Genomic DNA, 14332 nt, shown 5'->3' with positions numbered 1-14332 from the left:
CTGCTGTTTTGTGTCCTCTCTGCATAGAATTGGGGCTGTGCAAACACCAGTTTGAGAAGCACGTAGTAGTACGGCACTTGGAGTTGATCAGAAAACTTAGATGGAAAAACGCATTATCACTATAATCTCCAATAGCAAGAAATTCTTAAAATCGGTTCCAAAAGGATATTTTTAAAAGCATCTTGAAAGTGGTTCTGAAGGAGTCTTAAGGAGCCCTATTAAAGGTATTATGTATTACCTTTAGACACAAACTTCCTTAACAATTTGGGAAGGAGCAACCTGGGGCCTAGAGGAAGGATTCTGGCAAGAGAACTAATTTCAGGTAGGGTACCTTGCAGGTAACCATCAGCGAGCTTCTGCGTAGGCCCCCCAGAAGCCTAGGCCCGCTCCCAGCACTAGCCCCGCCCCTACCCGGGACCGCCTCAACACGTGCGGCGTGCCTGCACTGCGCATGCCCGCGGGGAAGGGGCGGGGCGAGCCTAACGCTGGCAGGACCTGCGTGCGGAAGACCATGGCCATGCTGTGTCGGCTGCGAGAGGTGCCCCGGCACTTGCTGGTCTGCGAAAAGTCCAACTTCGGCCACGAGAAGTCGCGCCACCGGCACCTCGTGGAGACGCACTATCACAACTACAGGGTGAGTCCACATCCCGGGCCCGCGGACCGCACACCATCCCGCCGGCGGTGGAGGCTTGGCGAAAGCCGCGCTCTGCTCCCCCGCCCTCGGCGCGTGGAGGGGGCGGGGGCCCTCGCCAGGCATGCTGGGAACTGTAGTCTCTAGCCGCTCCAGGCCTGTGGTTTGCCCCTCCTCAGGATCACAAGTCCGAAGATGCACCGGCGCGGGGCGGTGTTCCGCCTTCGGAGGGAGAAGCAGGTTGGCGTGCGCCTGACAGAGTTCGCCGCGCCTCTGGCCGCTTACTCCTGCCCCGCCCCGCTGCGGGTGGGGTGCGTCCCGGGGAGGGGCGAGGCGGGGACCAGGCACTGGCGGGTGTGCCCCGCAGCCCGGGACGGACCCGCCCCTTCCCCATCCCGGCTTCCTTCCCCCGCCGCGCGGCGGAGGGTCTTTGCAGATCCTCGTGCGGAGTCCGGGAAGCTGCTTGCCCTTCTGAACCGATTATGGGCGCTAGTTTGATACCTGAGAAATCTCCCCCTTTGCCTGCTGCCTTCTGCGTTGTCCAGCCAGAGTGCACCATTTCGGCAGCTCTTGCAGAAATTCGCCGAGGCTTCCCTGCTCGCATGCGCAACTTCAGAGCGATTTTCGCTGTTGCTCCGTGAAAATGTCACCCTCTCGGGCGCCTTTTTCGCGAATGTGGTGGTTGAAGCATCGGTGAGGTTAATTATCAGTTTATCCAGGATCTGCTGAGAGTAGAAGAGAACATTCCTAATTCCCAGGTAGTGTCTGCTGGGCGGGCTTCACCAACCCAGTTAAGTGGAGAGGGCTTCAGAATAAACCTTACAATGAAAATGCTTTAAGCCTTTTCCACTTTAAATAGACCAGCCTAATCTCAACTCAGGCCTGACTGGCTGGTTTCTCAGACACAACTGGTGACCCTGGTCCTTCAGGGACAAACTGGTGTCCCAGCTTTGGGAGAGTGGTTTTTCAAGGTGTAGAGCACCTGGGCGACGTTTGAAACCTGTCAGGTTGATTATCTCTGCTTTGGATGGAAAGCTCATCACAGACAGCAGTCGGGGATGTGTACCTTATCTCTCCCGTCCCATCTGTAGAGTTTTTCTTTCTGTAAAGTGTAAACATCCAGCAGACTTCTGCTTCCATGTAACCTCTTAATAACTGGTGTCCCTAAATTCCTTATGCCCTAAGGAACAGTTCCTTTGATTCCAGCCTGGTACTAGGATACACAGATCTAGGGATATTCAATTGTACTATATTTCCCTAAAAATTAATTAATGTAGTGATAGGAACGGGACATAAAATATATTGCTCATTTGTAAAAGATGAAACACAAGCAAGGGCTTCCGTGGTGGCACAGTGGTTGAGAGTCCGCCTGCCGATGCAGGGGACACGGGTTCGTGCCCCAGTCCGGGAGGATCCCACATGCCGCAGAGCGGCTGGGCCCGTGAGCCATGGCCGCTGAGCCTGCGCGTCCGGAGCCTGTGCTCCGCAACGGGAGAGGCCACAGCAGTGAGAGGCCCGCGTACCGGGGGAAAAAAAAAATTGTTTTGCTCATTCACCTTTCCTGTACTGTAAGCTTGAATACAGAAATGGAAAACTTGAGTTGTCAAATGTCTCTTTTCCTGAGATTAGTAAGTTTTTTTGTTCTGTTTTTTCTATTTTTATTTTTAAAATTTTTATTGGAGCATAGTTGCTTTACAATATCGTGTTAGTTTCTACTGTACAGCAAAGTGAGTCAGCTATACGTATACATATAGTCCCTCTTTTTTGGATTTCCTTCCCATTTAGGTCACCACAGAGCAGAGCAGAGTTCCCTGTGCTATGCAGTAGGTTCTCATTAGTCATCTATTTTATACATAGTATCAATAGTGTATATATGTCGATCCCCATCTCCCACTCTGAGATTGGTAAGTTAATTTCAGATGTTTTTTGAAAGCTGTGGAGTAATGGTTAGCAGCCTTCATGATGTATCATCCCTAAAAACCTGGGTGTTGATCTACATGAAAATAAGACTTGTTTAAACTTATAATGGAGTATAATTTGCAAAAATACTGAATCACTATGCTGTACACATGAAACTAATGTAATATTATAAGTCAGCAATGCTTCAGTTAATAAGACTTGTTTATATTGCACATTCCAATAGGTTTCATTTCTGATTCCTGAATGTGGGATACTGTCAAAAGAACTGAAGGACCTGGTCATGGACTCTGGACCCTATTACTTTGTGAAGGATTTACCTCTTCATGAGTTAATCGCACACGAATTCATCAATACTTTTGTCAAGAAAGGTAAGGAAAGCCGTGTAGTGTCTATGAACGCGGTGAGGTGAGGAAGTCCAGGGAGATCGCATAGCAATACCAGGGTCCTTCTCTTGTTCTGAATAGGACTGCTGGAGATCGCCTGTGTGGTCCGGTGTGTGCATCCCTCCCTCCGTCCCGCAGTAGCTCCGCCGACTCTGTGTGCCCTCATTCGGTGGTGGTTTCTGATTGCGCTGGTCCACAGGTGTTGTGTGGGAGTGTGTCGTATGAGGGTTAATGGAAAGGAAAATCTTCGACCGCTGTGTTCAGATGCGCTGCCATTGGGTGTGTGGCTGCAGAGACAGACCGCTGTTCTCCCCGCAGTCCCCATGACAGCTGTCTGGAGAGGGTGGTCTCCTGATGCAGCCACAGCTGCTGGCCCCAGAGTCAGGTGCTGATTGGGGCTCAGCATCTTCCGCTTAGCCGTTGTGGCTCTCAGCCTCGCCTGCGCACCTCATTCCCATCTGTGTCAGCTGGGTGGATTGGCTTGTTCCAGTTATATCCTAGGAGCCACTTGTTTGAAACTATTTCAGCGTGTCTTTAGGGACCCACCCTCACTATATACATCACTGCACAAGGGCCACTGACATCTTGTCTTTGGTCACACGGACATGATTCCTTTCTTCAGTTCTGAAGCTTGTTGCTGGGGGATTCCCTGGCGGTCCAGTGGTTAGGATTCCTCGCTTTCACTGCTGAGGACCCGGGTTCGATCCCTGCTCGGGCAGCTAGGATCCCACAAGCTGTGTGGTGTGGTCAAAAAAAAAAAAAAAAAAGAAGTCTGAGGCTCTTTTGGTAACAGTGTGGACACTGGCCATTTTCAGGGACTTTTACATAGCTGACCCAACTTAACCCTGGCAACAATACTATGAAATAAGCCTGCAACGCCCATTGTACAGGTGAGAAAAATGAGGCTCAGAGAGATTGAGTAGCTTTCTTGACTTCACACAAGTTTGTGGCACATGTTGAGTCTTCATCTGGAACTCTGCCTTTCAGGTGTGTACGCTCACCCGCTTTTCCACTTTGTGCCCCTCTACCAGCATCCCCGGAGGTATGTGCTCCATCCTGAGTCCATTTTCTGCTCGTTGGTAGCCAGGTTGCACAGATAGGCCCTAGGCAGGGGCGTGAACTAGCTGTGCTTGGCCTTGCGTGTCCTCCAGCTTGGCTGAGTGAGCTGGAGCAGTGACCCGGAAGATTTGTTATCCTGTGAAAATAATTCACTAACTTCTTGCAGGTGTGATTTTTTTCTTAATTTCTCCTCTGGGTTTTCTCTTACAGGTGCGTGCTATGCACTAACGTACAACACAAATATTGACGAGGATAATACTGTGGCCCTGCTACCAAACGGTAACCACACTCATTTTTTCTTCTTTCTTAATTATGGAGGAAACACAAACAGTAAAAAAGAAAGAGTCAAGTCATTCGGATGTGTGTAAAGTGAAAGTCCCCCCTTTCATCCCCGTCCCTCCAAACTCACTGCCATTCTCAGCAGGCATTCTTTTTTTTTTTTAAAGAATCAATTTTATTTATTTATTTATTTTTGGCTGCATTGGGTCTTCGTTGCTGCGCGCCGGTTTTCTCTAGTTGCGGCGAGCGGGGGCTACTCTTCATTGCGGTGCGCGGGCTTCTCATTGCTGTGGCTTCTCTTGTTGTGGAGCACAGGCTCTAGGCATGCGGGCTTCAGTAGTTGTGGCTTATGGGCTCAGTAGTTGTGGTGAACGGGCTCTAGAGCACAGGCTCAGTAGGTGTGGCGCATGGGCTTTGTTGCTCTGCAGCACGTGGGATCTTCCTGGACCAGGGCTCGAACCCGTGTCCCCTGCATTGGCAGGCGGATTCTTAACCCCTGCGCCACCGGGGAAGCCCCTCAGCAGGCACTCTTGTTAGCAGGTAGGTGTTCATTCTTCTAGACATTTTCTATGAATTTATAAACACATACAGGTTCTTTTTTTAAAATATATATATATTATGTCATAGTCCATTGTTTCTCAGTTTGCTTTTTTCCCAGGCTGTATATCCTAGACATCTTTCCCTATTAGTACATACAGTTTTTTGGGGGTTTGTGTTGTTTTTTTATTTCATTTATTTTTGGCTGTGTTGGGTCCTGGTTGCTGCACGCGGGCTTTCTCTAGTTGCGGCGAGCCGGGGGCTACTCTTTGTTGTGGTGCGCGGGCTTCTCATTGCAGTGGCTTCTCTTGTTGCAGAGCATGGACTCTAGGCGCGTGGGCTTCAGTAGTTGTGGCTCACGGGCTCTAGAGTGCAGGCTCAGTAGTTGTGGTGCATGCAGGCCCAGTTGCTCTGCAGCATGTGGGATCTTCTTGAATCAGGGCTCAAACCTGTGTCCCCTGCTTTGGCAGGCAGATTCTTAACCACTGCACCACCAGGGAAGCCTAGTACATACAGTTTTAATTTACTCTTTTTAATGTCTTGAAAATATTCCAAAGAAGAAGTATACCATAATTTGTTTACTCTTTCTTTAATAAAAACTTCGATAGTTTCTAGTTTCACTCTAATAAATGATGTCTTTGTACATATAATTATAAATAAGACCCTTGTATTATACATAAGGCCCTTGTGTGCACTGGTATTTAACTGCCCAATTTGTCTTGCTTTCTCTTAGAGAACACATTATATTTTTAACATCTCTTATGGGAATTATTATTTGATTTATAGGGAAATTAATTTTATCACTGGATAAAGACACTTATGAAGAAGCTGGACTTCAAGGTCGTCCATCTCAGTATTCTGGCAGGAAGACCATGAAGTTTAGTAAGTATTACGCTCACTCCATCAGTTTCTAACAAGGTAGTAGTCTTCCTGTAACAATTTGAACTTAAATGTTTGAATTGCCTCTGTTCTCTTTGTTCAGAAGAAGTGTGGCTTTTTCTTGTCTTTAAGACTCCTTACTCCAGGGACTCTCGGGTGGGCATCAGATAGGATGAGATAGATACTGCTGTGCATCTGTTTGTCTTCAGCTGTCGGCTGCATCTTGAAAAGATCACAGACTTGGACATGTTCCATTAGATACATATGTTTTGGGTCACAAATTCAAAGTGATGAACCCACTTGTTCTTTTTTTTTTTAAATTGAAGTATAGTTGATTTACAGTGTGTTAATTACTGCTGTACAGCAAAATGATTCAGTTATACATATATGTACATTCTTTTCCATATTCTTTTCCATTATGGTTTATCACAGGGTATTGAATATAGTTCTTTGTGCTATACAGTAGGACCTTGTTGTTTAACCAGCCTATATATACCAGTTTGCATCTGTTCCAACTTGTTCTTAGTAAAGAATTTCCTTTAATTTTCCCAAGTTTTATGTTGACTAGTAGAAATTCACCCATGAGTGAAGAGATGTAGTTCTGTTGATGGTCTGGCTTGAACATCAGTAGTTACGGCTGCCACCTCCACAGCTAGGTTAGAGTTGATCTCTGCCCTTGGTCTTTGACTACGAAAAATGTGAATTTAAAACACCTGTTGTGGGACTTCCCTGGCGGCCCAGTGGTTAAGAATCTGCCTGCCAGTGCAGGGGACACAGGCTTGAGCCCTGGTCCGGGAAGATCCCACATGCCGCAGAGCAACTAAGCCCGTGTGCCACGACTACTGAGCCTGCACTCTGGAGCCCGTGAGCCACAACTCCTGAGCCCACGTGCCTAGAGCCCATGCTCTGCAACAGGAGAAGCCACCGCAATGAGAAGCCCGTGCACCACAACGAAGAGTAGCCCCCGCTCACTGCAACTAGAGAAAGCCCACGTGCAGCAACAAAGACCCAACGCAGCCAAAAATAAAAATAAAAATAAATAAATTTTAAAAATAGATAAAACACCTGTTGTAATTATCTCTCAATGCCAGAAATGTCCATCAGAGGCAGAGTTTTGGTTTGGGAACCCAAAGGGAGGGCAAGAAATACAAAATAACTTTTTTTATCCATAAAACTTCTAAAACTCCTGATGTTTTAATCTAGCATGTTTTGCACAGTGCACGCTGTGTGTATATGAATGAACTGTTTATTCCTCTCCATTTTTTGAAGTTGTTTCCATTGATTTGATGGATTTATCCTCTAAACTGGACTCTAAGAAGTATAAAAGAATATCTTGGGCTTTCAAAGAAAAGAAACCATTGAAATTTGATTTTCTTTTGGCGTGGCATCAAACAGGTATGAAAAATAAAATGTGTAGCGATGGAGTGGTTTTGAAATCTAATGGTTAATTAAAGGGGAGTAGTGAGAGAATGGTGATTCACCCCAGTGGTCAGGGATGTTGTGCACGTAGATGGATACAGGTGTCCCCCACTTTTCGAACGTTCACTTTATGCTCCTTTACTTTTTACAAAAGCAAAAAGTGAAAATAGTGTTCAGCGTGTGTTTTGCAGTGAGCTGCTATAGAGGCAGTGTGCACCCCAGCAGCGAGAGCGACACCCCCAGCTCCCTCCCCCAGAACTGCACTCAGCGTCTTAGCCTCTAGCCGGCAGAGGTTTGAACTGTGTCTTTGAGCGTTTATTTCATGCATCTGTTAGCAAGATGTGTCTTAAGGTAATTGCTTCTTCGCTTTATGCCATTTCGACTTAATGAAAGGTTTTGTAGGAACACTACTTTGCGTTGGGGGGAAACCTGTAAACGTTGTTAAGGAAACTGCTTTGACCCCTCTGGCATCCCTGAGAGCCATAGTCCGGGATCATCTCGGCATGCAGCCGTCTGTCTCCACCTCCTTGGGTTGTGTGTCGATCAGGAGCTCCTGAGGGTGGGGTCTCGGGCAACTAACCTTTGTCCATTTCTCCCTTTCCCTCCTCCAGCTTCCCTCCCGCAGCCTTGGCTGGAGTGTTTTAAAATAACACCAGTTATACTGCTAGACACAAACTGCTTACTCGTTATTGCAGGGTAGTAATCAGGCATATCATTAAATGTCAGATTAAATTTGTTGTACCTTTTAATTGATTAGAATAATACATTTAGTTCAGAGTTTGATGTTCACCAAACATTTTAATCGGCTTACAACTACCATGTACCTCGCTCCTTTTAGAAGTGTACCTTTGGCCCAAAACAAGATTAAATGAATCAAATCTTCACAATTACAATGGTGTAGTTCTCTCTTGGAGAAGAGGGAAGCCCCTAGGTCCGTTTTGGAAATAGGTCCATCTGTCTGCTCCTCCTGGAAAGTTCGTGGTCACTGGGTGCTACAGGGTTGCCTGGGTGAGGCCTAGGTCTGTAATACTTGGGTGCTGCTTCTGTGTGTGGTGCAGACACAGAGGGCAGAGAGGCTGGCATCTCAGTTGTAGGAAGTCTTTACTGGGGGCCTCCTATGCAGCGGGTTCTGGAGACCAGTGTGTTCCTCAGACTCCGAAGTATTTTAAGGGCTTGTCAGGACCTGTGAAGCACCTGAGATTTTACCCGCTTAGCAAGCTAAGAAGTTAGCCAGCACATTCTCGTGCGCTCTGGCAGGAGACACGAGACCCCTGGGTCAGAGACAGAAAACCTAATGATTCCCAGCAGTAGCAGTGGGCAGAGCACCAGCGTTTGCTCCAGCTCACCAAGTCCTGGTTCCTGCAGGGTGATGCATGGTGGGCAGGTGATGCTGGTGCAAGCAGGGGGTTGCATTACAGGAGGGGAGCCTGGAGCCTAAGGAATTCAGATCTTTTATATTGGGCGGTGAGCCTGCTGACCTTTGCCCTGGAGGGGGGGAGGAGGTGGAGGGAGACATTATTTCTAATACACTGGGCAGTAAGCAGTCCTGCCCTCTGCTCCAAGAGGGCCACTGTTTCCGTCTTCCAGGGAAAATCCTTCAGGATACGCTGGATCTTACTGGGGTTTAAAGGCAAGCTGGGCTGAGATTCCGTCTTCAGCTCCTCTTCTGCTTCCTTCTTCGGGAGTGTGCCAGTGTGCTGCTTTCCCTGTAGGTTCACTGATTGGTCGAAACATAAGGAATGCTTTGATTACGTCAAACGTTTCTTAGTAGGGCAGCTGTTGAGACCAGCATGGCCTGACTGAAAGCCTTATGCCTTTCCAGGAAAAGTGTGACAGAAGAGGAATGCTGGCAGAACTTTGGCACAAGGAGGCGAAGGCAACTTAAATGATTTTGATTTGAGTAAAGCTTTGTACAACCTCCTCTGGCCTTACTTCATCCTGCCTGCTTCCTGAAACCCTCAAGTGGGAACGGGGTGGATTCAGAGATTCACTGAACTTGTGTACACTATTCAAGTGGCCTTATTTGGTGTGTTTGAAGGTGCGGAAGGATCAACGATGATGTCATACTTTTCCAATTACCGGATTCAGGAGCGTCAGCCAAAAATAGCGCTGAGCACGGTGACAGACCTGCCGTGCCCCGTGCTGCGGAGCGGCGAGCTCAGGGGCGAGCCGGAGGCGGCCTGCAGCGCCCAGGAGCTCTTCGAGTGGCTGGGCGCCGTCTTCAGTAACGCCGAGCTGTGCGTATGAGGGCTCCCGGGTCCCGGAGGGCTTGGGCTGGCTTCTCATTTTCAGCAGGGGTTTAGTACTTTGAAAGTGATCGTGTAGTGGATATAAATGCGTTTTCTTTCTCTTTCTTGGTTACAGAAATAATGAGCCTGATAATTTCATATCAGCCTACTGCTGTCCTCAACCAAGCACAGTGGCGGCGAAAGCTTGCTTGTGTACAATCACTGGTTTCATCCTTCCAGAGAAGATACGTCTTCTGTTGGAACAGCTGTGGTGAGAAAAACGAACAGCCTTTTTTGCCATTTATGCCTTGCTTGTCTCCGCCTCTGTAGCGTTTTCGGGGCAGCAGTAATGATCCAGATTCCAGGGTCCTCTCACAGCGTGTCCCCCTTTTCCCTTGCTAGGGCTCACGTGCAGTAACGTTATCATCTCACATGAGGTAATTATCCCTGGTGATATTGCCAGGTCCTTGCCCTTTGAAAAGAAGAGAGCGGAGCTTTACTGTGCTTCTTGAGAACAAACTGCTCGTTTTTCTTGTTCCGCTCCCGCAGACCATTTCGGTGCAATTGAAGTTACAGTATCACTTAAGAAAACGGCAGTACTCTATGGAACACATTATGATCTGTCTTAAATACTGGATTTCTGCAAAATGCTTCACTTTGAAATGGGTGGGAAAAGGAGCTGACCACCTCCGAATCCAAATCATATCCAAAATCTGCCCTGGCTCTAACATCCGTGAATCACTGGGCACCGGTAACATGCCACGGGTTGTATAAAGTAGTACTGGATTCTCATTCTGGGAGGTGTTCTGTAAATGAAATGTGAGGAGGCTCAAATCCCGTATTGAAAAGAATATAAGGTGAGCATCACGCCTTCTGAGTCTTCACTTGAAAAAATGTCTAAGATTTAAGTGTTGAGGGTTTTCCTTTTTAAATCCAACATCCTCTTTCACATTTATTAGCTTTGTACTTTTATTTTCCTCAGTAAGAAGATTGAAGTTTTAAAAATTTGATGGATTTTAAAAAAGAAATTCGATAAATTACTCTGCAGTGTTTCAGTTTACAGAGTCTCCGAAAGCAGCACTGTTCAAGGGAGGGAAAGGATTCTTACACACTTGGTGGGGAATTTTTTGTTCTTTAAATCTTATACGCTCTTCCACGATAAGGGTAGGAACCGCTGAAGTTTGTCGTGTGCGCTGCATGTTGGTGAATCTTTACTGAATTCACAGTATAGCACCAGGAATTTAATTTCTGTCTCCTAATTTTTATAAATGAAAGCTAAGGTCAAAGCTTCATGGGAGCATCAGAAATACCGCTTATCCCGAATAAGTAAAAAGAAATAAATGGGACCGTTCCTAACTCTTCCTGTTTGTTAAGAAGTGTCTGTCTTTTTCAGTCGCTACTTTGATGAACCAAAGTTGGCCCCGTGGGTGACGTTGTCGGTTCAAGGCTTTGCAGACAGCCCTGTTTCCTGGAGAGAAAACGAACACGGTTTTCGAAAAGGAGGAGAGCACTTATACAACTTTGTGGTTTTTAGTAATCGGGACTACTGGCTTCAGTTGGCCGTTGGGGCAAATGATGACTGTCCACCATGACAAGCACAGAGTTTAAAGTCGTGTTTGTTTATGTTTATGCTCGTTTTCCGTATTTCTCGGCGGTATAAGGACCGTGTGTTCACTCAGACTTGGGTGATGAGGACATTTCTCAGATCAGCGTCCGTTAACATCTGCCCTGGACTCGGGCCCATCCTGTGACAGGCTTGCCGTCAGGTGGAAGCTCATAGTTGATTTCTCCCTGTCACTATGAGCCCAGGGTGTGGGCTACTGCGCCGTAACTTGGGCCACGATGGCCAGGGACCGGGGGTTATGGGACCACTGGGTAAGATGTGTGCTGTGATTGTGAGTTTCTCACATCATAATAACAAGAAATCCCTAACATCATACTTAGCAGAGCCAGTTCCTGCATTAGTGCTGTTCATCAATTACCTCATTTAATTCTCACATCAGTCCTGTGAGGGAACAGAGTGTACATAAGCTGCTGAAGTCACCTGCTTGTGGATTCAAGACTTGATCTCAGATCAGCTGGTTCCTGAGTGTGTGCTGAGTGTGTGCTCACCCTCCTGCTTCTGGGTCAGGAGGGATATTTGGATACTGTATATTCATAAAGAACAAGTTGAATTTTGCAGTAACCTATAAGGGAAAAGAATCTGAAAAACATATATGTGTGTGTGTGTGTGTGTGTGTGTGTGTGTATGTAAAACCGAATCACTGGGGCTTCCCCGGTGGCACAAGTGGTTGAGAATCCGCCTGCCAATGCAGAGGACACGGGTTCGATCCCTGGTCTGGGAAGATCCCACATGCCACGGAGCAACTAAGCCCGTGCGCCACAACTACTGATCCTGTGCTCTAGAGCCCGTGTGCCACAACTACTGAGCTCGTGTGCCGCAACTACTGAAGCCCACGCGCCTAGAGCCCGTGCTCCACAATGAGAGAAGCCACTGCAATGAGAGGCCAGCGCACTGCAACAAAGAGTAGCCCCCGCTCGCCGCAACTAGAGAAAGCCCGCACACAGCAACGAAGACCCAACACAGCCAAAAATAACTAAATAAATAAAATAAATTAAAAAAAACAAAACCGAATCACTGTGCTGTACACCTGAAACTGACATGACATCATAAATCAACTGTACTTCAATTAAAAAAAGTGACTTGCCTGGCGGTACAGTGGTTAGAACTCGTGCTTCCACCTCAAGGGGGCATGGGTTCGATCCCTGGTTGGGGAACTAAGATCCCACATGCCACACAGCGTGGCCAAAAAATAAAAGTAAAAAACAAAGTTGAAAGAATTTTTTTTCTCCCAGCAATATGGCTGATAAGGTCCAACTGAAAACTACTTAAATTTCTGGAATACCTATCAAGAACCATTTTTTAAAATGTTTCAATGACCTGCAGAATAAGAATTCTCAAAAGCTAAATAATTTATTTGGCCACATGGAATTAAATTAGAAATCAGTAACAGAAAGGTCCTTGAAAATCCCCAAGTATTTGGAAACAAAATAACTCACAAGTCAAAGAACAAATCTAAAGAGAAATTAGAAAGTAATTTGAAATGACTTTTTTTTGTGTGTGTGTGGTACGCGGGCCTCTCACTGCCGTGGCCTCTCCCGTTGCGGAGCACAGGCTCCGGACGCACAGGCTCAGCGGCCATGGCTCACGGGCCCAGCCGCTCCGCGGCATGTGGGATCTTCCCGGACTGGGGCACGAACCCACGTCCCCTACATTGGCAGGCGGACTCTCAAGCACTGCGCCACCAGGGAAGCCCTGAAATGACTTTTTAAAAAAAAAAAACTAGAATTTGTGGATTCTTGCTAAAGCAGTACTTAGAGGGAAACTTGCAGCTTTAAATGCCTGTATTAGAAAGGAAAACAGGTCTCAAATCAGTGACCTCAGTTTCCACTTTAAGAAACAGTAAAAGAAGAGCAAATTAAATCCAAAGTCAGCAGAAGAAAAGGAATAATACAGATCAAAGTGGTAACCAATGAAATAAAATAGAGAAAAATTAATCCAAAAGCTTGTTCTTTGGGAGAATCAATAAAATTGATAAATCTCCAGCCGGATTGGTGAGGGGAAAAAAAAGAGACCAATTACCAATATAAGGAATGGGAGAGGTAACGTGACTGAAGATCCCACAGATGTTAAAATAATAGGAACACCTTTATACCAATAAATTCAAGAACGTAGGTGAAATTGACAAATTCCTTGAAAGACACGAATTACCAGAGCTCACTCAAGAAGAAACAGGTAAAACCTTCCTATAACCCCAATGGGATGGCTTCAGTCTTGAGCTTTACCAAACATTTGAAGAAATAATACCAATTCTACACAAACACTGCCACTCATTCTATGGGGTCAGCATTACCCTGGTAGCAAAATTACCGAGGCATCCTGGCTGGGCAAACACATTGCAAGGAAAGAAAACACTACAAAACAAACATTCCTCATGAACATAGGTGCAAAAGTTTTAGTAAATTGAAACCTACGATATAATAAAAAGGTAATATGGCCATGGGGTTTATCCTGGGAATGCAGGGTTGATTTAACATTCACATAATCATTTCAATCAATACTAGAAACGTATTTAACAAAATCCACCATCTAGTCCTGTTAAAAACTCTGGCAAACTGGGAATAAAGGGGACTTCCCCAATCTGATTAAAAGGCATCTGCAGAAGCCCTACAGCTAACATCAGACTTAATTGTGAAGGGCTGAATACTTTTCCCCTAACATCAGGAAGAAATCAGGGATATCTCTGTTCATCATTGTAATGGAGATTCTAGACCGCAGTCAGGCAAGAAACAGAACATCCAGATTGGAAAGAAAAAAAATTGTCCTTTTTTCACAGATGACATGATCATCTATGTAGAAAATTCAGCGGAATCTATAAACAAGATATTAGAACTAATAAGTGAGTTTATCAAGGTTGCAGGATACAAAGCAGTGTACAAAAATCAATTATATTTCTATATGAACAATTAGAAAGTGAAATTAAAAATCATTTACAATAGCATAAAAATACTAGGTAGTTAGGAATAAATGACAAAAAATGTGAAAGACATACACTGAAAACTGTTAAATATTGCTATGATCAATTAAAGAAGACCTAAATAACTTGGGGTATATACTTTGTTCATGGGTCAGAAGACTCAGTATTGTTAAGACGTCATTTCAGGACTTCCCTGGTGGTGCAGGGGTTAAGAATCTGCCTGCCAATGCAGGGGACACGGGTTCGAGCCCTGGTCCAGGAAGATCCCACATGCCGCAGAGCAACTAAGCCCATGCAGCACAACTACTGAGCCTGTGCTCTAGAGCTCACGAGCCACAACTAATGAGCCCTGTGCCACAACTACCGAAGCCCACGCACCTAGAGCCCATGCTCTGCAACAAGAGAAGCCATCGCGATGAGAAGCCCGCACACCACAAAGAAGAGAAGCCCTCGCTCGCC

General features: G+C 46.1%; 1 protein-coding gene across 3 annotated transcripts; it reads left to right on the top strand.

The window, feature by feature from the left end:
- Nucleotides 1-333: 333 nt before the first annotated feature.
- RPP40 (ribonuclease P/MRP subunit p40) lies at nucleotides 334-11575 on the top strand. 3 transcript variants are annotated; one of them, XM_022586575.2, is made up of 8 exons: nucleotides 341-634; nucleotides 2775-2919; nucleotides 4204-4272; nucleotides 5596-5691; nucleotides 6958-7083; nucleotides 9146-9344; nucleotides 9472-9606; nucleotides 10729-11575. In XM_022586575.2, exons 1-8 carry the CDS (start codon nucleotides 452-454, stop codon nucleotides 10925-10927), a joined length of 1152 nt encoding a protein of 383 aa, XP_022442283.2. In that variant the 5' UTR covers nucleotides 341-451; the 3' UTR covers nucleotides 10928-11575. The 3 variants fall into 3 exon arrangements, with proteins under 3 accessions (XP_089774369.1, XP_089774368.1, XP_022442283.2); XM_089918243.1 differs by lacking the exon at nucleotides 6958-7083 and having other exon boundaries at nucleotides 334-634; XM_089918242.1 differs by lacking the exon at nucleotides 5596-5691 and having other exon boundaries at nucleotides 338-634.
- Nucleotides 11576-14332: the final 2757 nt, after the last annotated feature.

The sequence above is a fragment of the Delphinapterus leucas genome, chromosome 10 (genome assembly GCF_059928025.1).
Source record: "Delphinapterus leucas isolate spDelLeu-1000000601 "Yukka" chromosome 10, BTC_Dleu_Yukka2, whole genome shotgun sequence".
Taxonomy (NCBI): domain Eukaryota; kingdom Metazoa; phylum Chordata; class Mammalia; order Artiodactyla; family Monodontidae; genus Delphinapterus; species Delphinapterus leucas.
This window is presented reverse-complemented; position numbering and strand designations above follow the sequence as displayed.

Coding starts and splice junctions, on each gene's coding strand:
- RPP40 (XM_022586575.2), top strand. CDS start 452: ATGCCCGCGGGGAAGGGGCGGGGCGAGCCTAACGCTGGCAGGACCTGC. Junction 635..2,774: donor CGCACTATCACAACTACAGG/GTGAGTCCACAT, acceptor ACATTCCAATAG/GTTTCATTTCTGATTCCTGA. Junction 7,084..9,145: donor TTTGGCGTGGCATCAAACAG/GTATGAAAAATA, acceptor GTGTGTTTGAAG/GTGCGGAAGGATCAACGATG.